At 43.1% G+C, this 25,072-nt stretch overlaps 1 protein-coding gene across 1 annotated transcript in view; it reads right to left on the bottom strand.

Annotated features, from left to right (window-relative positions):
- The window catches only part of PDE7B (phosphodiesterase 7B), a 166,565-nt gene extending 142,143 nt beyond the window's left edge, over positions 1 to 24,422 (bottom strand). Inside the window, exon 1 of the mRNA XM_081187895.1 lies at positions 23,555 to 24,422. Coding sequence (XP_081044021.1) covers positions 23,555 to 23,671 — 117 coding nt within the window. The 5' untranslated portion in view covers positions 23,672 to 24,422. The remainder of the gene's footprint in view (positions 1 to 23,554) is intronic.
- Positions 24,423 to 25,072: the final 650 nt, after the last annotated feature.

Here is a 25,072-nt window from a genome sequence, read left to right as displayed (position 1 = left end):
ACAACAGAAAACATGTAGCAGAAAATGGACTATGAAGGAGTAATATATATTACCTGTACCCAGTTTATATATGAATTTTACTAATATATATGAATTGTCTAAATCAAGGGATACATAGGTAGAGTAATAACAAAAAGCCCCGCTGCTGGTAGCAGTTAGTGTGCAATAGCATCACTGGCATAAGACCCCAGAATAAATGATGTGTGAAATGCAGTGCAGGGTTACAGATGGATCTGCTGGATCCAAAGTCTGAGTGCTGCTACAGGAAGAAGTTTTAACCACCTCTGCATATGCCCTGGCCAGCAAGTCTGCAGATGCAGAGGGAAATGAGTTGCTCTCTGCCCTACTCTGCCTTGATTAAGATTCGTCTCAAAGTGTGTTGTTTTGTCATGTTAAGCTAGTGGTCTACTAAGGCACCTAGATCCTATTCACACGTACTAGTGGCAAGCCAGTTGCCTCTGATCTTCTATTTGTGCAGCTGGTTCTTCCTGCCTAAGTGTAGAACCTTACATTTGGACCTATTGAAATCCATTTTGTAAGTTTGGGCCCAGTTCTCCCATTTATTAAGGTCATCTTGAATCCTGACTCTGCCTTCTGCGGCATCGGTTACCCCTCCCAGTTTGGTGCCATCTGCAAATGTGATGAGAATTTGATGAGAGGGAATGGCCCAAGGAGAGTCCAGAGAGATGGAGAGAGACTCCTGGAGGGCTTCATTTGTGCCCTGTACCTGGGCTTCCCCACCCCTGCTTTAAGCTTTCAAGGCAAAATGTTTTTATTTCACCTTCTGGCTACCATTTCTACTGATGCTGAAACTTTTGTCCCATCACAGCCTTATAAATGACTTGAAGTATGATATATGTCCAGATAACACACAGAGCCAAGGCACACCTTGCTTTTCAATGACAGATCGCTAAGTCATTTCCATAAGCACAACTGCAATACCACTCCAGATCTACTAGGCAGATGCGCAGAGACTGTTTCTGGTGGAGATGAGAGATAGTGCTCTTTCCCACTTTTTGTGCACACTGTAAGACACACTTAGCAAGTCTGGTGCTCTTTGAAGTGTGCACCACTCAGAGTGACGTTAATCACTGGTGGCAGTCTCTCATTGTCGTAATCAAGAGTGTTAGAGGTTACATAAATGAATGTCACCCTGATAAGAGAATATGAAGCAGACAGTCTCTATAGAAGAGAATGATTGGGAGAAACAAGGAAAGGGGAAGCAAGGAGGAGACAGTAAAGGGTGGGAAACAGGGGAGGAGAATGGAAGTGAGATGTAAGTTCACAATCCTTCTCTCTCGCACATAACGTATCAGGAAATATATCAGCTACTCAGTTTCCTTATCTTAAAAAGGGGGAAATATATTTAATTGTAGTGAGGATGAATATACATCCTGAAGCAGTCATATAATATTGTTATAGGAGGATGTATTTTCTATAAACAGGGGAAGAGATACTGTTTTGCAGTCCATCTTTTTTGAGTGGTAGGAAGACAGTCTTTATGAAACCAGCTTCCTTGACCAGCTTTTAATACGTTATGTTTTATTATGTTTTTATATATGTTATATATGTTGGAAGCCACCCAGAGTGGCTGGGACAACCCAGTCAGCTGGGCAGAGTACACCACTTCTTCTTCTTCTTCTTCTTCTTCTTCTTCTTCTTCTTCTTCTTCTTCTTCTTCTTCTTCTTCTTCTTCTTCAGTGCACTTCAGATTAAAGGTGGTATTCAACTAAGTTTTATTCAAAGTAGACCCACTAAGTTAGGTCCTTTAATTTCAATGGGACTTTTCGGAGTAAAACTTATCCCCTGGCCGTTTCCAGATGACCTTCTGATTAAGTATTTATCCTGATTTGTTTGCAGAGAGGTTAGACAATGTTGGTGATTTATTGAGCATTTCAACATTCATTTGTCTGAAGGGAGGTTAGATGACATTGCATCAAGCAAGTACTGTGCCACATTTTCCAGTGCATTTCCCCATAATTTTCCATATTGCAAAAAGTCTATTTATTTTATTTTATTTTATTCTAGGTTGAGCAAGTATTGGGATGTACAGTAGGAAGAACCAGACAGGACAAGACAGCAGGAAGCACCACAGCAATCCGGCACCCCAGAGCTGGTTCCAGGGGTCAGCATATCTGGGATCCCAGTGCTGACCCCCAGGGCTCACTGACCCTACGCTTCCTCCTCTTTGGTGTGGCTGCCTATTCATACAAGCAGTGACTTCCACCACATCCTCCCCATCTAAGAAGTGGTATAGATTCCCAGAGGGAGAGAATGAATGAGCAGTAGTAACAATGTCAACGAGGAAAGTGGGCTCATAAAAGGAGGGGGTTCATTGAGAGAATATTGTCCAATGATCACCCCCTGCCCTCCCCTCCCCCAATCTAGAACCAACGTTAAAATGCACATCATTTTGAAATCGGCATGAGTTGGAAATGTTTATCTTCAAAAACCTGATATATATGTTTTTGTGTTGTCTGTTATGTCTATAATGTGCAATTAATACATTTGCTCCTGGCTGCTTCATCCTGAGAGACTTGCAGCTAACAAGCAAGGAAGGTGATGTCTTGATATCTTATGTGTAGTATGGAAGGAGGGGATTTAATTTGCTTCCCATTTAAAGGCAAATCTACCTAATTCACACTTTCTGATGCAAGACTTGAACTGGAACACAGCCAACCTTTGAAATTCGTACTTTTTCAGATTTTGCAATGCAATTCTCCAGCTAAGTAATGTGTACAAAAATGCAGGTGCTAAGGTAAAGTGTGTGTGAAATGTATACATTATTGAAAATAGCATACAAAATGCATTATGTAAGAGAATAATGCTTTGCAAAATGCGTGTATTTGGCGAAATTGCATACAAATACATGCACATTAGGGTAAGTTCACACTGAAATGCTGCGGAATTTTCATGAGGACTCATTGTGTGTGTGTATTTTAAAGGTGCAAACTGACATGGAGATATGGTAACAGAACTTGGAAAAATGAGAAACAGAGATAAGCCAAAACGGTCAGATTCATCCATCCCACTTCATGCATAATGTATTTTAGTCCCCGTTTTGTGGTTAGACAAAGCATTGGAAAAATCAGCATCTAGACACTGATTGAAAGGACTTGACATCTGCATGAGTGAATACCAAATGCAGTAGCCAGGGGTCTACTCAAAGAGGGCCAGATTTGATGAAGTGAACATGCATGAGGACTGACCGAAGTTGTTGACCCTTTTTCCTTTAGGATTGTAGTTGAACTTTTTTTATGATTTTACCCCAGGACTTTGGACACACAAGGGGTGAGGGTGAAATCCCAAGCTTGGTTATTTTACAAAGCTATTACCAAAGGGAGCTTTGCATGCCCTATAATTTTGTTCTGCATCGTCAATGACACCCCTGCCAAAGCCTTCCCTTGTAAAGTACACTTTGATGCTTCGCTTTGTCTGGTTTCCAATCTTGTATAAACTGTTTCCTTTATGATTTAAAGAGACAGTAATCAGTGTCGTTCACAGCAGGAAATATCTGATGGGCTGTAACTGGTAAAAGCCATGCTACATGCCACCTTCTTCTTCTTTCTTGCATTCTGCCCATCAATGGACTTTTGTGGGAGTTTACTGGGCTTTAAAAGGAGCCAAGGTGATATCTTTTGACTCAATTTCTGAGCAAGAACTGAATTAGGATACTAGTGCAAATGTCAGGACCCATTTAAAGAAGAGAAGCGTCTGATGGAATGGAGTGCATACTTAGGGCATTCAATTCGGCAATATTAGAAAGTTGCCCTGGGAAAAGGGAAAATGCAAATTCCAAGCTTGCTTTGTAAAGACAATGAGAATTGATCTCATTCGGCTCTGTCAGTGATATTTTGCCTCTTTTGAGAAGAAGCCCCCAGGGGTCCCCAGAAGAAAATGAGAAAATGCCTGTTTTCAAATGGGCTATGAAATTAGTTAATCAGAAAAATGAATATACCAAGTTGGCTCAAAGATTTAGAACGGAGGTAACTATGCAAATGAAAATCCATGAGAATTAATGAAAAGATTTGGCCCAACTGATTTCTGCTTTGAACTCAGTGAATGTGAGCACTTGGTGCCAGAGTCTATTTGAAGTTAAGTAGGTGTGAACTTGATCGGTGCCTGAGCGGGAAACCAGTGGCAGTCGAATGTCATAATCCCCCAACCATCCCTATGTACAAGAGAGAGCCCCTCTTTTCCACTGCCTCTCCCTGAGGGAAAAATAGCCCCCAAATGTCTCTCTCTTTGATTGTTAGATACCATCAGCCCCAGTCAACATGACCCATGATCAGGAATGACAAAGGTTGTTGTTGGCTACCCTTGCTTCAATTTATGTGGGAGTGAATGCACACACACACACACACACACACACACACACACACACACACACACACCTCTGTGTAAGTTATGTGTGTGCCAGAGGGGTAAATTTCAGCCAGTGAAACTTAGTGTAAAAAAATGGACCACCCAAGAACACAAGAGTGTCTATGTTTTCCTATATGAAATGTTGGAAGGGGTATGATGGAAAGCTCTCTTTCACCTCCACACCCCTGCTCACCAAAAGGGGTAACTGCACATGGGGTGCATAGTCAGGGCAGGTGGGGGGGTGGACATGAGAATCTGTAACTTCTCACAAAACTGTGAAGTGAATTTTATTGCACAATCTCCATGCAATCAAAAATCCAGGGCTTAATTTTAATATAGCTTTGAATGGAAGTTATTCACAGCTAACTTTAGCTGGTTCAGAGCCAAGGGGTAGGGCAGCAGTATTTTCATGACTCTATCTTAGGTAAGAAGAATTTGACCTTTTTATCTCATCCTCACAAGAAGCCTATGGTGTGGGTTACTTACTTACTTAATATCAGAATCACGCTTAGTATCTGTATAGTGCTTTGAAGAGTTTTCCATGCATTATCTAGTTGTAATCCTCCCAACGCCCCTGTAAATTCTATTATCCTCCATATTACAGACAGGTGGGGGGAGGGCTGAGGGTGAGAGAGTAGCTCTTCAGCCAACTGTTGTACCATGCTCAGGCACAGTCAGCCTTTATTTCCAGGCAACGGACCAGAATGAAGACTTCTCCACTCCAGTCTGCCACTCAGGCTCCACCCCGAGTTTGCCCCTGATAAGGCAATTTCAAAATTTGGGATAGCGACTTTAGTCGCCAACCGGCGCAAGTCCCAACAGCCAACCACCATGTGGAATTGTTTTATCCCCGGGTGTGTGAGGGACTGCTGGGCCGGGCCACAACCACTGCCCACCTCTGAACCAGGTAAGCGGCCATTATCCTCCATATTACAGATGGGAGGCAGGAGGACTGAGCTCCTGGTAAAGGTGAGATTTGAAGAAGGGCCTTCCTGATTCATTGCTAATTCTCTTAATCTCTATATTTCACCTGGTATGCTGGAAGCCACCCAGAGTCTCTGGGGCAACCCAGGGTACAAATAAGTAAGTAAGTAAGTAAGTAAGTAAGTAAGTAAGTAAGTAAGTAAGTAAGTAAGTCAGGGCTCACACTTTTTAAACATTTCACAGTAATAACTTTGATAGGAGCTTTGCCAGAAAAATATTCCCCGGTCGTTTCCTTACTTTGCCCTACATTGAGAATAAAATGTGTATAACAAAACATGTATCTTTTCAATTGAGGCCTCTCAGCACAGTATGATGCTGTAGCAGATATACCAAATGTTTAGACAAGTATTGCAGGGACTCTGCCTGGCCATGCATGGCATTCATTTCGAAACTTTCCCCAGTAAAAAAACGACGACAGTGAAGTCAAATCATGTTATGCACGTGAAGTCAAAGCATTAGTGATAACAGCTGTGTGCTGTTAAGAAGAATAGAAAAACTTTTCTGAATGGAAATACTACCTCCTAGTTTTTAGCCAAATGGATTTTTTTAAAAAAACAAAAACAACACTCCTAAATTTTAGCAAGAGGTGATTTTGGACCTTCCCTTGGTTGCTGCATTGTCCTTCCGTCACGGCAGCAATTTGATATGGCTTGGATGGAGCCCCTTTATTTCCACTCCTTTCCATTAACTGTTGGTACTGATAATTTCACTTTTTAAACAAAACAAAACAAAACCTCTCTTTTCCTGTGAGACTAGGCAGTGAACAGAGCAATAAAGATCAACAGCCAAAAAGGAACTAAAAGAATCCCTAAGCAAGACTAAAGCCAAGTTTATGTTTGGATCAAGTGGAATTTCAGCCACTGGAACCAAGTACACACGTGTGCAAGGAAACACATAATGTTATAGATGAGCTGCTTTCAGCTGCTAGTTAGGCAAGCCAGAATGTTAGTCTTGCCATGGATCTGCATGCCTCATAGATACAGAGCTGTGCCAGAGCCAGTTCTTCAGTTCAAGGCTGGTGAGAACTTGCCCTTCAGCTACTGATCTGTGCCTACTTTATCCACCCCACAATTACCTCCTGCGTGTTTCTCTCTTTGCCTAATGCTTTGCTATATTTTCTCCTGCATTCTGGCTGCAATCCTAAACTCACTTACTAGTGAGTAAGCCCCACTGAACACAGTGGGACTTTTAAAAAAATAAACACGCCTAGGTTTGCCCTGCATTTCTTCCTTGGGAATCCGTGGACAGATGCCCTGACAGCTTTACTGCTAATGCATTATCCTTACAAATGATTTTACTTCTGTTATTGGACCATTTCTGCAGCAAGCTGTGTTTGTGTTGAAAGAGGAAGCATTAAGTCTGCTTGTCCAACAGCAGGCAAACAGGAAGTCGGCTTTTCATTTACATCCCCTGTCCTGCCTTATTCATTCGGTTCTAAACTGTCTGGGTAGAGCGTGTTGCTCTCTATGGAATGGCTATAGCAGATAGTAGTAGCTTTTCGGCCAGTTAAAATCTCAGAGAGTTGATGAGAATTTCCAACTTGAGCTGAACCATTTAAAGAGCTGTGGCAAGTCCCAGAAAGTGCAATTATATTTCCAAGAGCATAGCAGTAATCTTGGAGAAAGCTCTTAATGAATCATAGGCGAGGCACGCTTCTTAGATGAAGCATATGTTTTTTGCTACTATCTTTCACAGCTCCATTTTGTGGCGTGGTAAAATCCATAGGAAAGCCGCTTAAGGGCACGGCCAAACTATTTTGTATCTACTCCTGAAGTGCATTAACTAAAAGATGGTCTTAAAACATAAAAAGACAAAAATGACCCTTTATTAAAGCTTAGAGATGCTGTGTATTTTGGACGTGACACAGACATCTGATTGGAAGGCTGCCTAATGCACTGCTACAGACGTATAATCAGCAGATGAAACTCTGGGTCACAGCTCTCAGATGAAGTGAACACAAGGCCATTTCTCCTTTGGAGACTTGATCTGGCTTTTGACTTTAAAAATTGAGAACAGGAACGGAATGGATTTTTTCTTGAATAAGGACAGCTTAGCTCAACAGTGCAGAGGCCTTGTCTACTACAGTACCCAAAAGCTAAGTTGTTCCTTCTAGAGAAGGAAGAAAGACTAATGGCAAAGTCTGCTTTTCAAAGATACAGAAAGGCTGGTTCTACGGGTGACAGTCACAGGCTGGCATTCAAATAAGCTTTACTCAGAGTTAAACCTATTGAAATTAACAGGGGGTGGAGGGGCTCACAGGCCCCAAGAGGATCTTGCTTGTCCCATAGTCAAAGCCTTGGGTGCCAGCAAAAAACAGGCATGGCTCCATCTCTCAATTGTCCAGGCTGCTTCTAGCTTCTAGTTCTCTCTCACACAAATCTGGTTTCTGTATTTCTAACTACCAGACAGTTGTGGAAGGGGGCTCCACCCATTTGCTTTCTGGCACAGAGCCACTTCCTTTGTTACTTTAGTGACCCATACTTTGGGGACCTTTATGGTCCCTGTCTGGTTAATTCAGCAATTGAATTCCTGCTGCAGCCAGGAATTTGAAGGGACTCAGGCATGCAACCTACCCCCACCCACCTCCAAACACACAACAGTGTGTGTGTGTGTGTGTGTGTGTGTGTGTGTGTGTAGAGCCAAAAGAGTAGCAATCACTAATGAAAGTACACATGGAATGCACTATGTATAAACATTGTATAGTATTCTTCAGAATGAAAGTTTTTTTTATATATAAAAAAATCCAGTGCAGAATCTATCAAGGGCTTCCACAGACTTTCTAAAAAAGACTGCAACTCTCACCACAATAGTTTTTGGGATATAGAAAATACTGGAGACTTTTTATTATGAGAAACTGGGGAGTGGAATTTGATTCTCAGTTTTGCCGGGCAATAAATATAAAACTGTGTCATTGTTTTGTGAATTTTCTCATTACTCTGTTGCCACACTAGATCTCGGCGTTCAAATAAGTACTCTTCAGCCTTCCAACCCAGCTAGCAATTGTGTTCCTTCGTCGCTGAAGTCCTACTCTACATTTGTGCTATCATAAGAGTTGTCATGGTAATGGCGAACATGAGGTCAGCGTCCGTGGCTGGAGTGAAATCCAAATGTCGTTATTCAGACTACTCTTATGTGAAAAACTGGAGAAAAGAAAAGAAAAGAAAGAAAAGAAAAGAAAAGAAAAGAAAAGAAAAGAAAAGAAAAGAAAAGAAAAGAAAAGAAAAGAAAATCATTCAGACTAGACGGAACCTCCCCCCTCTTCTGCCGCCACCAATACTTACAATTTCAAAGAGCAGGAGAAAGGAATTTATAAGTTTATATAAATAGCTAATAAAAGCCAAAAATGCATATTCTCCAACATTCTACTGATGAAAACAAACATTTGAGCATTTGTAACATCACAGCAAGCGGTCGCAACCTGAGTGCCACACACACACACATCCAGCCAGGTGAATGATTGTGAAGGCCCTTCTTCTAGGCATGGCATTCCTTTCCCTTGCAGTGGCCTGTCTTGGCCTGGCTCCTGAAGTAAGGTCTATGTTTACGAGTGGCCAAGCATTGCATGCAAAATGCTTATGAGGACACCTTCGCTCCAACACCCTTCCTTCCTTCTTTCCAACAAGAAGACACTTTGGGCCAGGGAACTTCAGAATAAAGAAGCAGCAAAAAACAGTTTCTTCTTCAAATCACCTCTCCATGGCTCCCCCAAACCTTCAGTATTCCAAACTTGTTGGCAAGTGTAAAACAAGTGTCCTGAATTGTAAGAGGGGTGTATTTGGAGTAGAAACATGGAGGGCATCTCTCTGGTTTAAATTTCCTCTTCCAGTGCAGCAGTTTCTTCTTCTTCATCTCAAAATAGGGTCGGGATTCTCCAGATAACCTGTTTATTGAGCATTCATCCTGACTTGTTTGCACAATGCCTGCATGGACATTATAGGCTGTCCCCTGTTTATTGAGCAATCATTCTGGTTTGTTTGTGCAGGGGTTACATATGACTTCCTGCCAATTTATTGTTGCCCTACACCGTCTAGTGCAGGGCTGGGAAACTCTTCTTGGACCAAGGTCTACATTCTCTTCTGGGGACCCCTGGAGGCTGTGCACAGTGGTAGACCTACATTTTGGAGGCCCTGAACCGTGACCTGCTATGGGGGCCCCACCAATGAGGTCTGGCTAAACCACTGTTATTTTCTTCCAGGGGGAATGAGAGAAGCCAATATAGACAGATCCACTCACCGCTAGTTTCTACACACACACATGCCTCTATCCTCCATGCTGCAGCCAAGCAAGGGGAATTAACAGAGTTCAAGGACAATTAACCAGTCAGGTTAAAACACTTGAGGACTGGTGAGCCTGGGGAGAGAGTGTGGCATGGGGAGATTCCCATTAGCCCAAAGAGCCATATTTGAAGGGGCTGGCCTAAGTTGCTCCACCCTGTTCTAGTGTATTTCCGCATCACTTTCCTTGCTGCAAAAAGTCTGTTTTTTGTGGAGTGGTTGCACCAGAGTGTTTTAACCCACTTTAATTGCACAAACCTAAATTTGTTGTTACATAATTGAATCTCCCCCACAAAATGGTGATAGTCTGAAGGTGACCTTACGCACATCTGCATGTAATCTATAGATAGTGCCACTGCCTACAATATTGCTTTCATAAAAATATTTAAGATAATGTTTAATAATGGATCTGTTTGAACTCATTATAGAATAGCTGCGACTCAAAACACATTTAGTTGCATTAACCATCTGGATAGACACCGGGGGTGGGAAGGTAGGATGGAAGGAAAGTAAAGCAATCCTATTTTTGTGTCTGCACAAATACAACAGCTCGCATCAGTGCCAGAGACAAGGTGCATCTGCCCTCCCACCACACACATGGAGAATTAACTTCCAGACAGATTCAAGGATGGGGCTGAAACATGATTAATTGTACAGTACTGCACACATATGAGTGCACAATAGCACAGGTTTGTTTGTTTTTATTTTTAAAAATGCTCCTAATCTTTGCAAAATGCAAAACAGAGATAGTACGGTAATCTGTCAAGGATAAGCATCAGAAAACAGGAAAACAGATGGAGGATGCAAAACCGTTTGCAGGTATCTGTAATTTTGAATAGCGCCATATCTTGTATAGGACACTTGGCAGCCAAACTACATGTTACACCCAGTTTCATGTTTCTTCAGCAACAGCACCATCCGCTGGTGTTTTTCTTGTTGTTGCATTTTTCAAAAAAACCCCGAAAAGTAGCCCCAGAAGCTGTAGTTGAGAGTGTTAGACCAGTGGGGAAGTAAGTGACCTGTCCTTCCTGTCATTCATCCACTTAAATCCCAAATCCCACACAACTGTTTCCCCTCCCCCCAAAATCCAGATTTTGGTCTTCTACACAAAGCTAGGCATTCTTCTCTCTCTCACACTTACTTTTCCATTTTTAAGTACTAGTATAAAAGACCACATTAAAACACTGTGGTGTTTTTTTGTTTCCTCTATGCAGTGTATATCTTCTTGTGTTTGGGTCCATGAATAATATTAGGATGCTAAACCAGAAAGTGACATTAAAAAATATATTGACGAGTTTTATTTTTACTGGTGGGACTTCACACATAGTACCAAATGTGGAGGAGGTATCTGACATAAAAGCTGGCATTTACCATGAGCAACAGAATGGAGTCTTCCTCGCCTCTATTAATGATCGCATATAGAGAGAAAGGAGTTCTGGTGGAAATCAGAAATGTATTAAGTCATACTGATTATTATATGCATGTGTGTATTCAGGTAAAGAGCAACAGAAACATCATTAGAAATTACTCACTTTCTTCAATGTGGAGTTTGTTCAGCTGTTGCCAATAAAGTTATTGTTTTACTACCCTCTAAATGAGGACAGAAGCTTTCTAACTTCTGAAAATGTTTTCTCTTTTTAAGGACAGAGTTCATCTTCGGCTTGATGTTTTTTTGGTCCAAAAAAGCAGAGAACAGCAAATCCTTTTCTCTACAAACAAAATGTGCTACTTCAATGCTCCCAGTAATTTCCATAGCCTTGCTTAAATTGTTGAAAGTGTTAGAGGTACAGCAGTTGCCAAAAAACTACACTTGGAAAATATATTATGCTTATATGCATATATTTTGATAGAATGAACTTAATGCTTTCAAAAGACAGCTGTTCTCTCTCTCTCTCTCTCTCTCTCTCTCTCTCTCTCTCTCTCTCTCTCTTTTATCAGCTTCCCACACACAGCTCTGTAAATGGGACCCCCATCCTGCTGCATGGTGACACACTCTGATATTCCACTCTTGGAAAACTGCTTGCTTGGGCTACTCTTGAGGAAAAACCAGCCAAAGCAATCTGGAAAGTATGGCACATTTGAACAAGGCAGTCCTGATGGCTCAGCACTATTTCCTTGCAATGATGTGTGCTTCAGTATCTGTACACTTATGAACTCCTGCTGACAGTTGCCAGCTCCATACTTTTCTTCTCAACACCTCCTGTGAATTTAATTCATCTTGCCATCCTTAAATATAACCTAAGGCTGCCACCACTTAATCAACCCCAGCTTCCAATATATTTTAGTGGGTTTTTTTGTTTTGTTTTTAAGTGCTTTAACTCTATGTTTGAGTTAGAGTGCTTGTGTTTTCTTCTCTATCATCCCTGAAGCCCTTCTGGACTCACAGAGTCAGCATTGGACTGCTGGTAGCAGTGGCGTAGCGTGGGTTGTCAGCACCCGGGGCAAGGCAAGTAATTTGCGCCCCCTAACCCGTGGATTTGCGCCCCCTAACCCTAACCCCCAGATGTTGCGCCCGGAACGGCCGGCCCCCCCTGCACCTCCCACGCTATGCCACTGGCTGGTAGCTAAGCATAGAGTGAGATGGAGTGTGTGGTGACAAGAAGAGCCTGAGGAGAGGCAAACCAGTGGCATCTCTTTTTCGAACAGTTACTGTCTGCCGGTCCTTGCCTTTAGTTTGCGGAGCACATCTGCAGCAGGGAAAAGGAGTGCTAACTAGGAGTCACACTATGGCATCCCAGGTGAGGGGACTTCAGTTGCTGCAGGTGTTCAATGTAGGAATAAAGTGGAGTCAAGCGTTGGCTGGCTATTCTTACAGTGTAGTTGTGCCAGCAATTTTCTTTGGCTTCCCAGCCACAATCCTCCTGAAAGCAACACCAAACCTTACATTATAGTGGTGGCGGCCGCCTAGCTGCATGCTGACCCATGGCTTTCCTTGCATCTTTCATTTATACTAGACATAATGGCACGAGATAGCCACTGTGGGCTGCATGTTCAGAGAAGCAAGGCTGATAGATGCAGTGTGCAAAGGGGCACATGAATGGAGACAGGAGGGTGCTGAGGTAAGAGGCTATATTGCAAAAGGAAGGAAGAGCTGGGTAGGCCCCAGATTTATGAGTAAACATGCACAGGATTGAAATTTACAAGCAGAGTGGACCAAGTCTGGTTCATGCTAATGCGTCAATTAAACATGCACACAATTGAGCTCTGCAGCTGAAGATAGACTTTGGAAGAGACTGGGTAGCATAAATAATCGTATGGAATTTGCTAACATAGCACATCTTCTTAAACACTGACACTGCAGCACTGGCCCCAGATTCAGAGCAGAAGTCTTCCTTTTGTGTGAGTTGGTAAGACTTTTGCCTTATGAGCTATAGCTCCTCACCTTAACTAAAGGTTTTGGGAAATCAGCCAAATTATGCAAATCCTTCATGGTTCGTGTGTATTTCTGCCAATCTGTCCAGCAGGAATGAAGGAAGGAGAGGAGGGTTTTGCCCTAGCATCCTGAAGCAGCAGAGGACCCATTTGACAGAATTCAAGCAGCCAGATCTGGGTTGGGAAAGCCAGAGAAATTGTTGCCCTACAGAACAGATGAACTGGCACCAAGCAGCTACGGACTGATGATTTTACAGTAAAACTGTTGCCAATTTGTCCTTACCCACAACAACTTCAAATTCGGTGATGACCTGTTCCTTCAGATCAGCGGCACAGCAATGGGCACCCGCATGGCCCCACAGTATGCCAACATCTTCATGGCAGATTTAGAACAACGTTTCCTGAACTCCTACCCACTCAAACCTCTCTTGTACCTGCGATACATTGACGATATTTTTATCATCTGGACACATGGTCAACAGACCCTGGACACCTTTCACCAGAAATTTAATGATTTTCACCCCACAATCAACCTTACAATGAATCAATCTATGCAAGAAATACATTTTTTGGACACTACTATAAAAATACAGGATGGGCGCATAGACACCACCTTATACCGCAAACCAACTGACCGACAAACATATCTACATGCCTCCAGCTACCATCCCAAACATACCAAACAGTCCATTGTATACAGCCAGGCACTACGTTACAGCCGCATCTGTTCCAACTCTACAGACAGAGACTCTCACCTAAGAGATCTACAGCAAACCTTCTCAGAACTAAAATACCCAGCAGATGAAGTTAAACAACAGATCAACAGAGCCAGACTGATACCCAGAGAGAACTTGCTGCAAGACAGACCCAAAAAAGAAAATAACAGAACACCTCTAGTCATCACATACAGCTCCCAAGTTAAAACAGTACAACGCATCATCAGAGATCTACAACCTCTCCTGGACAATGACAGTTCTCTTTCTCAAGCTCTGGGAGGAAGACCTTTCATTGCCTACAGACAGCCACCCAATCTTAAACAACTCCTAACCCACAATAATACTACAACCAGACTTAACACAGACACTGGCACCAGAGCCTGCAATAAACCCAGATGCCAACTTTGCTGCCACATACACCCGGACAACACCATTACTGGCCCCAACAACATCACACATACCATCTCGGGACTATTTAATTGCTCATCGTCTAACATTGTGTATGCCATCAAATGCCAACAGTGTCCTTCAGCTCTCTATATTGGACAAACAGGCCAAACCTTACGCCAAAGAATAAACGGACATAAATCTGACATCAAGAATCACAAAACAGAGAAACCAGTAGGAGAACACTTCAATCTCCCAGGACATTCTATACAAGATCTCAAAGTAGCTGTTTTACTACAAAGGAATTTCAGAAACAGACTGGAAAGAGAAGCTGCTGAATTACAACTCATTACCAAACTTAAAACAATGGAAAAACCTGGGCTGAACAAAGACATTGGATTCTTATCTCACTATACATGACTAAACCATTTCTCACCTCCTCACCCCTTGCCTTCTCCTGTAAGACCTATTACAGTCGTTAAGAGTTAAGAGTCGTCAACAGGCTCTCCCAGCTATCTGCCTATCTCACATTCCCACCACCCTTCTGAGTAACACCCCTCCCCACCTTCTCACTATATAGAAGGATCTGGCAACTTCTGTTTCAGTGTATCTGAAGAAGTGTGCATGCACACGAAAGCTCATACCAAGAACTAACTTAGTTGGTCTTTAAGGTGCTACTGGAAGGAATTTTTTTATTTTGACTATGGCAGACCAACACGGCTACCTATCTACTACTGTTGGCTCTGTCTCTTTCAAGATCTTCTTGGGGCCCTGAGCTTGCCTCCTCCACCTCCAGAGTTTACCAGATGGAAGGGGGGGGGTCTCAGGCTGCCAAAGGGACCCTGCATTGCCTGATACATGAATAGGCACATGCCTATCATAGCCATCATTCATGATGTCCTGGTGGTAATGAGAGAAAGATTAGAGTTGGGTTGGAGCTGCTGGGAAATGCCACAGTATCTTGCTCCTTCTCTTCAAACCTTATGTTGAGTCCTGGGTCCAAGCTTGAATCTATGCTATGTTTGCTAAATTGTTGGTTTTTGTTCTATTTGGATTTACTGGCACCCTTTGTAAAGTGATTTCACTTCCCCACCCCAACACTTTGTACTCGTGTAAGTGAATGATTGTTGTACGCAACTTTGGGCAAAGCCCACTGGAATAGTGACACATAAATAAACTCAATCAACCCATCAAATAGATGAAATCTCAAAGATACCTTAAAGGTATTTTCTAGAGGAAACAAAGGATCCTCACAATGCCAGCCAATTTTTGGTCTTAAAAATTGCTGAATCCCAGCCTTTCATCATCCAAGTTTCCAGCATGCAAAGAGCTTGTTCACCTAATGAAGCAAATTTCATATGGACAGAATTTTCATCCTTAAACTGATAGAACACTGCAAAGTTGTCCTACCATCACTGTGGAGCACAACTGGGGAGCATGTGGTTCTCCAGATGTTGTTGGGCAGCAGCTTCCATCATCCCTGGCAGTTGGTTAACCTGACTGGGCTGATGTGAGCTGGAGAACAGCAGCATCTAGAGGGCCACAAGTTCCCTATCCCTGCTGCAGAGCTTTTGTTGTGACTCTGTAATCAGGCAGTGGGAAAGAAGGTGGGGAGAACTGAGAAGTCTTCTGGTCTCTTTTCAGTCCTGCAGTTCTTAAACATTCTTTTAACATGTATTATTAATCTTTTTCGTAAGCCTTTCTCCTCGTCCCAAGGTTATGGTGGAGGGGAAAGCCCTATGTGCTCATTCTGTATCCACTTTTTCCATCCCAGAGAGAAAAATAAGATTTTTCAAAAGGATTAGAAGAGGGAAATAAGTTGTGCATCCACAAAAAAGGGCACAAGGAATATTCACTTTCTAGGCTTTGCTAAGTGTAAAGGTATTGCACTAAGGGGGAGTGGAAAGAATGGGGACAGTGTTGGAGTCATGCATTGATTTGAATTTATATTGGCAGATGCTGCATGAGGTGTCATGTTTGTTCAAGTTTTGTTCCACAGTGGTGAGCTGCAGGAATCATAGATGAAGAAAACAGACTTGGTTGGGATGGCTGCAAATGTCTTGGCTAACCTGTAAACACCTCATTCATTTTCCCCATTTGAAATCTCTAATGCCATAGAGGCCCATGGACTCAGCGTCTTCTTAATCAGATACTTAGACATATTTAAAAGAAGGACCCTTCTAGTCAAGCCTGAACAAGATTGGCAAATATCTTCAGGAAACGGTTTGGTGGCAGCAGTTTCCATCACAATACCAGTTTACAAATCACTTTGTGAACTGCATTCAGATACCCCGTACCTAAAGCTCTTATCAACAGGGTACCCTGTACATCAAATGGATTTCTTGATCTCAGTAGAGAACATTTTTAAAACAAGGAAGCTATTTAATAACCCTAGGGGTGGATTCACGTGTGGGGAATATTGCATTAGATTTCCTGATTATAACACTAGCTCTTCTGTCACATTTTCTAATGTTCCTTCTACACTGCAATAACCTTTGTATTATGGAACTGTGGCTTTTGGACCAATATACCTGCATGTCATGCTAAATTTCACCCACACCAGTGACACAATAATGAACATCATCAGACAGCATCACTACTCCCACTCTTTTTGCACATGCATGCACCATGATTCCCCCCCCCCCATGAAAACAGCAGGAAAGAACTGGACGTCAGTATACTGCCCCAAATTTTATTCCCACAATATTCTTACATGATGCTTGCTGTACTTCACTGCTATTGCCTATGCATACATTTGGAACAGGATAATGCATACTAAAGATGTGCTGAAGAACAAAGGAATCGTACGTATACCATCTTCAGCCAAACATCTCTGTGTGCCCTGTACCCTGACATACTGACAAATATGTGAATGCCAGATATGCATAATTGTAACTCCTGATTTTTTAGGTGTAGGTAAGCTGCCATTCCATCTTTTGCCCATTGGAATAGATGCACTACATTTCCTTGTGGGTCATTTTGAAGGCCAGGATAGGCAGGTGAGATCTCACTGATTCAGCAGAAATTCTGCACCAGCTGAAGCTTCTGAACCATCAGGCAGCCCTACATATAACGTGTTTCAGTAATCCAGCCTAGATGTTACCAGAACATAGACAACAGAAGTTAGGCTATCCCTGTCCAGGACATAGGGGTGCAGCTGGGCCACCATCTGAAGCTGATGGAAGGCACTCTGCACCATGAAGACCACCCAGACCTCAAGTGACAGCAGAGGATCCAGGGTTACCCCCAAGTTATGCCCCTGCGCCTTCAGAGGGAGTATAACCTCAACAAGAGAAGGCAACCTCCCAGCCATCTGGTCTATGGAACCACCAAATAGCAGTGCTCAGTCTGATCCAGACTGAGCTTCAGTTTGTTGGCTCTTATCCAGTCCATTATCAAGGCAAGACATTGGCCCAGCACATCCACTGCCTCACCTGAATATTGGCCATCCTGCTCAGTTCTAATGGGAGCTGAAGTCTATCAATATCTAGAGGCTGCAGGTTCCCCATTCCTGTGCTAAACCCTAATTTCCTGTATCGGGGAAGGGCCTTGGTTTAGTGGTGGAGGATCTGCTTTGCATACAGAAACTTTGTCTCAAAGCACTTCAGGAACAGATAACGTGCTTCTAATCCATCTATTCAAATGAGGAGGGATGGTTGAGCTGTGATGCAAATTATGTGGAACTTTTATAACAGCTTTCAGGGAGACTTTGTCTTTTAGAGGACACTTAACATGAGCACTATTTTCCTCTGGTGGGACGTGCTCTAGGTCTTGCATTAAATGCTGCATGTGCAGCAGATGCCCGCTTTGGTGTGGCGTCTGATGCAAAGCCTTTCATTCCCATTTTTGCATGTGTTACCTTGGCCAGTGGGCTAGCTTGAAACAATACCCAGTGCCTTTTGCAATTGTTTTTTAAAGTGGGAGGAAGAAAATTTAAAGTCTGCTTCTTCCTTGCAAGCTTAAGTCTAACTCTATCTTCCAATTAGAATAATTGCAGCCTACTTGTCGGCCCACCTCCGCTTTGCAAATCAATATTCATTCCACATCTGATAACTTACACGCAAAGAAGCAAGAGACGCACAGAGAGGCTGCATGTTGTTCCATCTCAAAGGTGGCAGGTGGCTGCATTTCAGTGTTATGTTATGTACACGGGAGATGTGTTTACACAACATTTTTACCAGGGGGTTTACAGCTAAACTATTGCTGTGAGTCCCACTGCAAATGCTTGCATTTTCTCATGGCTGAATGTCAATTCCAATGCCATGAAGGCTGGCAGCATAAACCCCACTTGGTGGAAATTCCTCACAGGCAGCCGCAGTGCCTGGAGACAGGCAGTTAAGTCATGTATCCACAGCAGTGACCAGAGGAGGAATGACCCTTGGGAGGAGCACAGAGAGAAGAAACACCTTGGTGCACCTGTAGCAGCAAAAACGGACACCTTCATCTGCCCCAGCTGCAATAAAACATGTCTCTCCTGCATCAGTCTCTACAGTCAAAGCAGGCACTGTAACTCCATTGTGCTTCAAGACAGATGGATGCCAACAACAAAATGCTTATTTTACTGAATGCGTATCACTAGGGAAATGAATAACTGAGCCTTGTATAAACTTGGTGGCTCTTTGTGGTATTCTGTTTATTTATTATAGCATTTATACCCCACCTTTCTTCCAAGGAGCACACCTGGTTCTCCTTCAGTCTCCATTTTATCTTCACAACAACCTTGTGAGGTAGATTGAACTGAGAGGCCCAGCGTGCATGATTGACAGAGTGTGGGCTTGAACCTAGTCTGACACTCTAACCATCACACCACACACTTTTGTACCTGGTTCCTTTATTTATCCTCTCTCTGTGTGTGTGCTTTGCCATGATTCATCTGAAGTTTCAAGTTCTCCACTGGGAAAAATGTATAAATGATCTTTGTTTTTTATTGGGAATTTGCAGGAGGTGAGCATTTACCCTAATTTGCTTGCGCAGAGATAATCAGTCTTCCTCTTAATCAAATTTTTAACCTGAACTTTTCAGCACATTCACTGTCACTTTCCTAACTGCATTTTTTGTGGATTTGTTGTTACAGAATGCTTCAATCCACCTTAACTGTGAAAACCTACATTTTCAGTATTGGGATGAATGCTTAATAAACAGAAGAAGAAGAAGAAGAAGAGTTTGGATTTGATATCCCGTCTTTCACTCCCCTTCAGGAGTCTCAAAGTGGCTAACATTCTCCTTTCCCTTCCTCCCCCACAACAAACACTCTGTGAGGTGAGTGGGGCTGAGAGACTTCACAGAAGTGTGACTGGCCCAAGGTCACCCAGCAGCTGCATGTGGAGGAGCGGAGACGCGAACCCGGTTTCCCAGATTACGTGACTACCGCTCTTAACCACTACACCACAGTAAACAGGTGCTCTGGAGGAGCCCAAAGCTTCCTGATCAAATGTGATGCCCTTCACAACCCAATATTTCTGCAAGTAGATGCAACATAATTAAAGTTGCTAAAAATAAACCACAAAAAAATTACAACATTAAAAGTAAAACAGTAGTACAGTAGTATAAGTTATCCAATGGGGCAAAATAAAGATTAAGGCTGCATACACACAACATTTGATTCCATTTGATTCCAGAATCAATGGAGACTGAGTAGTTCTTTTTTCTATGTAGGCCACCCACAATCTACATCTATTGCATATGTTGTAGCCTAAAAAGAGCTTCTTGAGAAACTGGTTTCGTTCTGAAAATAAAAGCCCATTGCAGATTGATGCTGCAATACCCTGCAGTGTGCCTATTTGGAAACAGATGTTGGTGGTCCTGTTGGTGGCCACCATTGGTCCACATCTGCTCAATGACATAGTGGGTGGGCATATACCAAGGTCACAATCACCACTTCCTTCCTCTTCATTCACCTGGGACATTTGCAGGGAGGAAAAGGGGAGTGTTTTCAAATGCATATCAAGTAACCACACCCAACCTCGTGGACAGTAGGACCTAGGATCAATCTAGACTGAAAGCAGCATGTTGAGGACAAACAATTTTGGATTGGGGGAAAAATAACAAACTACATTTGGTTAGTGTGCATGCAGCCAAGGCAACCAAGAAAACCAGAGAGGACAGTGGATGCAAAGCTCATCTCCTTCTCCTCTTTTCAAGTCTTTACAGCAATATACTACAACCTCCCACTCTTTCGGGCCAGAACTGGCTCCTAATCTTTTCTCCAATTAAATTATAGCAACATTTTGTTCATAGGCTTCACACAGTCAATCATCATCATGTCGACAGATTTCAAACACATCCATATATCTGCAGCCCCTGCTGGAGAAACCAAGTGTCTGGTTATTTATATTGTGTGAAGAGAGGACTGTTATCAGGCCACTGGATACAATTCATTGTTTCTGTGAGTGATGACAAGCTTCCTTCCTGTACTTAACATCTGATTAATGTTTGACATATTTTAATGAGAGCATTGAGTAGTCATGAAGAGGAAATAAAGAAGGCCTTGTCGTGGTCCTCTTCGGAAGGGACAAGATTGAGAAAATGTATGGCAGAATGCTGGAGACAGAGGAATACCAGTGAAAAATAAATGTACGACGTGCCTCCCAATGACTAATTTGCAACTCACTACATTATTTAGAAACGATGGAAAGACTAAGGCTTGGTTCAGACACCCACTGGCTCTACAAAAGTGGTCATGGGAATTGGGGTGGGAGCAAGGGCTGCTAGTAGGCTTGCAGCAGGTGGAGACAGCATGGAGGCATTAGTAATATAAACTAGGGCTTCCACATGTAACCCAAAAATGTGGCTGCTGTGACTTCTGCAGTTATGGAGGCTCTTTTTGGGATAGCCTGGGTTGTGTAAATGTTAGTGGCTGTCCCTAAAATCACCATGTAGAGGCTTCAATTCCTACAGTCAGCACCACTGTAGGATCTCCACCAAGTTGTGAGCTAGCCAACAGTTCTGTGCACTCAAGAGCTGTCTGAAATAGACTCCAAATTATCTTATACAAATGGGTGTGATTCCAAGATGAGAAACATGCCTCCATGGCTTCCTGATCTTGGTCAAAGCCTGCTTTCTTCTCCTTCCCACTATTCTACCCACTGCTTTCCTCTGTCCTTGTTCCATCCCCTTTTGGTGGGACATTCAACTAAGAGCGTGGTCTGGAATGGCTTCTGCCTCTAGACCTGGCTTTGCTCTCCATCCTGATGCAAGTCCCAATCCAGCCAAGATCTGTAGCTCTATCTCTCTGCATGCTTAACTGCCTGTGGACTGGATTTGGTAATTGGAAAGTCCTAGTACAGTGGTGCCCCGCAAGACGAATGCCTCGCAAATCGGAAAACTCGCTAGACGAAAGAGTTTTCCGTTTTGGAGATGCTTCGCAAAACGAATCTCCTATGGGCTTGCTTCGCAAGACGAAAATGTCTTGCGAGTTCCTGCGGGTTTTTTTCCCTCCCCCCCCCCTTTTTCTAAGCCGCTAAACTGCTAATAGCGCTAATAGCACTAATCCGCTAATCCGTCAATGGGCTTGCTTCGCAAGATGAAAAAACCGCTAGACGAAGAGACTCACAGAACGGATTCTTTTCGTCTTGCGAGGCACCACTGTATACTGGAACAGGCGGTCACCCCTTGCATGGATGCAGCAGCTGTGCCAAAGTGAATGCTACACTTGCAAAACTTTGAAGCAGATTAGCCAACTTGGTGCCCTCCAGATGTTTTGGATTATGATTCCCATCATATCTGACCATTGGCCACAACTTCTGGCGGACACCTCCTTGGCTACCTCTTCAGTGTGGGACGCGGGTGGCGCTGTGGGCTAAAGCCTCAGCGCCTAGGGCTTGCCGATCGAAAGGTCGGCGGTTCGAATCCCTGCGGCGGGGTGCGCTCCCGCTGCTCGGTCCCAGCGCCTGCCAACCTAGCAGTTCGAAAGCACCCCCGGGTGCAAGTAGATAAATAGGTACCGCTTACCAGCGGGAAGGTAAAACGGCGTTCCGTGTGCTGCGCTGGCTCGCCAGATGCAGCTTTGTCACGCTGGCCACGTGACCCGGAAGTGTCTCCGGACAGCGCTGGCCCCCGGCCAATAGATGTGAGATGGGCACACAAACCCCAGAGTCTGTCAAGACTGGCCCGTTCGGGCAGGGGTACCTTTACCTTTACCTTTATTGCATATGTACACAGAGTGATGCTTTGTTCCCAGTTGAGAATGCTTATTTGGGAAAGGACAGTCCCCCCTTGCCAATTCTGTTACACTGCAGGTCTTATAACAAGACTTGTAGTTCTGTAACCCATTGTGAAATAATAGGCTTATTTACACAAGCTCACAGGTTGTTACTGTGAGGCAAGTAGGAACTTTCTATCATAACAACCCTATTTTGCTGCTGCGTTTTTTTTCTGAAAGCAGCAGCCACCAACATTATATATCAAGCACGTTTAAAATACATGTAGACAGAGAGAGAGAGAGACGATACAAAATGCAAGGGAAAAACTGGGGTAGTCTATTTTTTCCTAAATATGGTGCTGTCTGAAAGATTCAGGCGCTTTAGAAAAATTTACATGCAAATTTTCCATAATGCAGTCGTTTGCCATTCTGAAATTATTATTGTAAACCAGGTATAGAGAAATTGTTGTGGGACTCCAACTCCCATCAGCCCCAGCCAGCATGACCAATGCCCTGGGGTGATAGGAGCTGGAGTCCAACTGGTCCCCACTCCCCTGCTGTAAACCCAAACACAGCAGAAAACTATGGAAAATGAATTCAGCCCTTAACAAGGAGAATTAAGATAAGGCAGGTGGTGGGAAACAAGATAAAGCCTTGACTGTCCTTGTGAGGCAAAAGCTAGTGCAAATGAGAAAGAATAACCTAGAAGGATTCTGAGCAGTATTCAGATTTTGTGAAACCAGTCCTCTCTGGTCCGCTTTTCAGGCTGCATCTTCTCAGCATTATCTCTCTCCTGCTTCCTTGCCCTGAACAAGACTTGATTATGTGCTGGATCTTACCCGGTGACCCTAGCTGACTTCCTTTTCCACACAGAGCAATGGCAGGATAATTAGTCAAAACCAGGACTATGGCTTGCTTAGCCAAGTTCGTTTTTCTACTTTGACCCTACAGTTAGTCTCTCCTGGCCGACAATTGCCATTCTGCAGAAGGGACAGCGCCAGATACGCTGCCTCAGCTTACAAATGCAATACGAGACAAACAGATTTAGACATTATTGCTGTACATGTTATAGGTCCAGTAAGAGAGAGAGAGAGCACCCAAGAGAGAAAATCCAAATCCATACTCCACTAAAAACATATAAAGATGCATAGGTAAATACCATTTGTTTTGTTTCAAATCAGTCACCTAGGGCAGCTGGCTGCCTCTGCCTCTTGATGTCTTGCATTTGAGCTGGATTCTACCCCCCACCCCACCCTTGTGCAGATCAAAGGATCTAATCATGTGAACACAGCAGAACCAAAAGTGCTCAAACTTACCTCAGGCATGGACAACATGGGAAGCTTGTTCTTGAGTTCCTCTGACCTTGATGAAAGTTCCTCCCAGAAATCACATTCATATTCTTGTGCCTTCACCAGACCCAGTTCGAACCACATAAACTTGGAAGTGAAATCTCACTGATTTCAAGGGAGCAGCATTCCAAGCAAGTGAGCTTCGTATCACAGCCTTAAGCTCTTAACAATTTGACACGGACCTATAGAAAGCAATCTGGGAATCTCCATCTACAGGACCCATTTCCTATTGGTGCACCTAACTGAGGTGGATATACATGCCAGATTTTGTTTTATGGGACTTTTTTCTTTTTAATAGTTGGAAGTATCCCTGAGTGAGGCAGGGTAGGGTACGTGCTTTCCAAATTAATAAAATCAATATGCTGTCCCTGCAGATTTTTTTTTCAAAACACTTCTCTCTTTTTTTTTTACAAATGCTTTTTTGTAATACATAAATGCAACAATGGCACTTCAGTTTAACCTTCTACTGCCATGACTTGCATTAATACCAAGAAGCAATATTGCTTACATTTTAACATACAGGTATTTTTCCACCTTCAGAATTTTACTTCTGGGCCAGGGAGTGGGAAGAGAAAGAGAGAGCTGAGGGAAGGTCACAAAAAAACAACAACAACCAATGAAGGCCATCTGCTCAGAGCTGTGAAACAATGAATACAGTTCCACCTCATAAGTAACTGCTTCTAATTATGAAATTCACTATACTTTTCTCTCTAGAATAATATGAAAAAAATACTCTGGAAAAGAGTGTCACTATGGCACTGGATAGAAAACTGCCTAGAAGCACTCCCCCCGACCCCTAATGCCACAGGCCAGGAAATAATTTCTGCTCCAAAGCTAACAAACTTAAAATGTGCCATTTCCATACCTCTTCCCTCACACACGCCAGTTCGATCCAGGCTGAGGCCTCTGAAAGATATGCTGCAAGAAGCAGGCGCTTGGGAGGCACATGCTGTAGCAGCACTGTTCTGACATTTGCTAAGCACCAGAGTCCCTCAAGTGACTGGGAGCTAAGCCATTGACGTCACTGAACAATAGGCAAAATATTTCCTCCTCCTCCATAGCCCTGAACTGTAAACACCAAGCCTGAACACAGCAGGCTGAACATTTGGGGAGAGGTGGGAGAAAGAGAATGTGAGAAGCTCTCAAGCGATGCTGCCTGAAAATAAGCAGCTGCTATTGCTGCCACAAAACAAGCGCCTTCATCTCCATTCTGTGTGTGTGTGTGTGTGTGTGTGTGTGTGTGTTGTGTGATTTATGCTGTAAGATTGTTGGAACAGACTTGATTTCAGAGCCCAAAGTAGTAGAAGTGTTATAAGGAAAAACAACATCCCTCTTTACATATATTTCTTTTTTTAAAAAAAAATGAACCTGCCCCCATTGATCTCATCTGTCCACGTGCCTTAAGTTAAGTCCCAGGGATGCATTTCCTGAAAGAATTAAATTATCTTCCTTTTCAACCAGTGGATATAAGAGGATGTTGAAGAA

Source organism: Podarcis bocagei, assembly GCF_964188305.1.
Source record: "Podarcis bocagei genome assembly, chromosome: 3".
NCBI lineage: Eukaryota > Metazoa > Chordata > Lepidosauria > Squamata > Lacertidae > Podarcis > Podarcis bocagei.
Note: the sequence above shows the minus strand (reverse complement) of the source record. Positions and strands in the feature narration are given on the sequence as shown.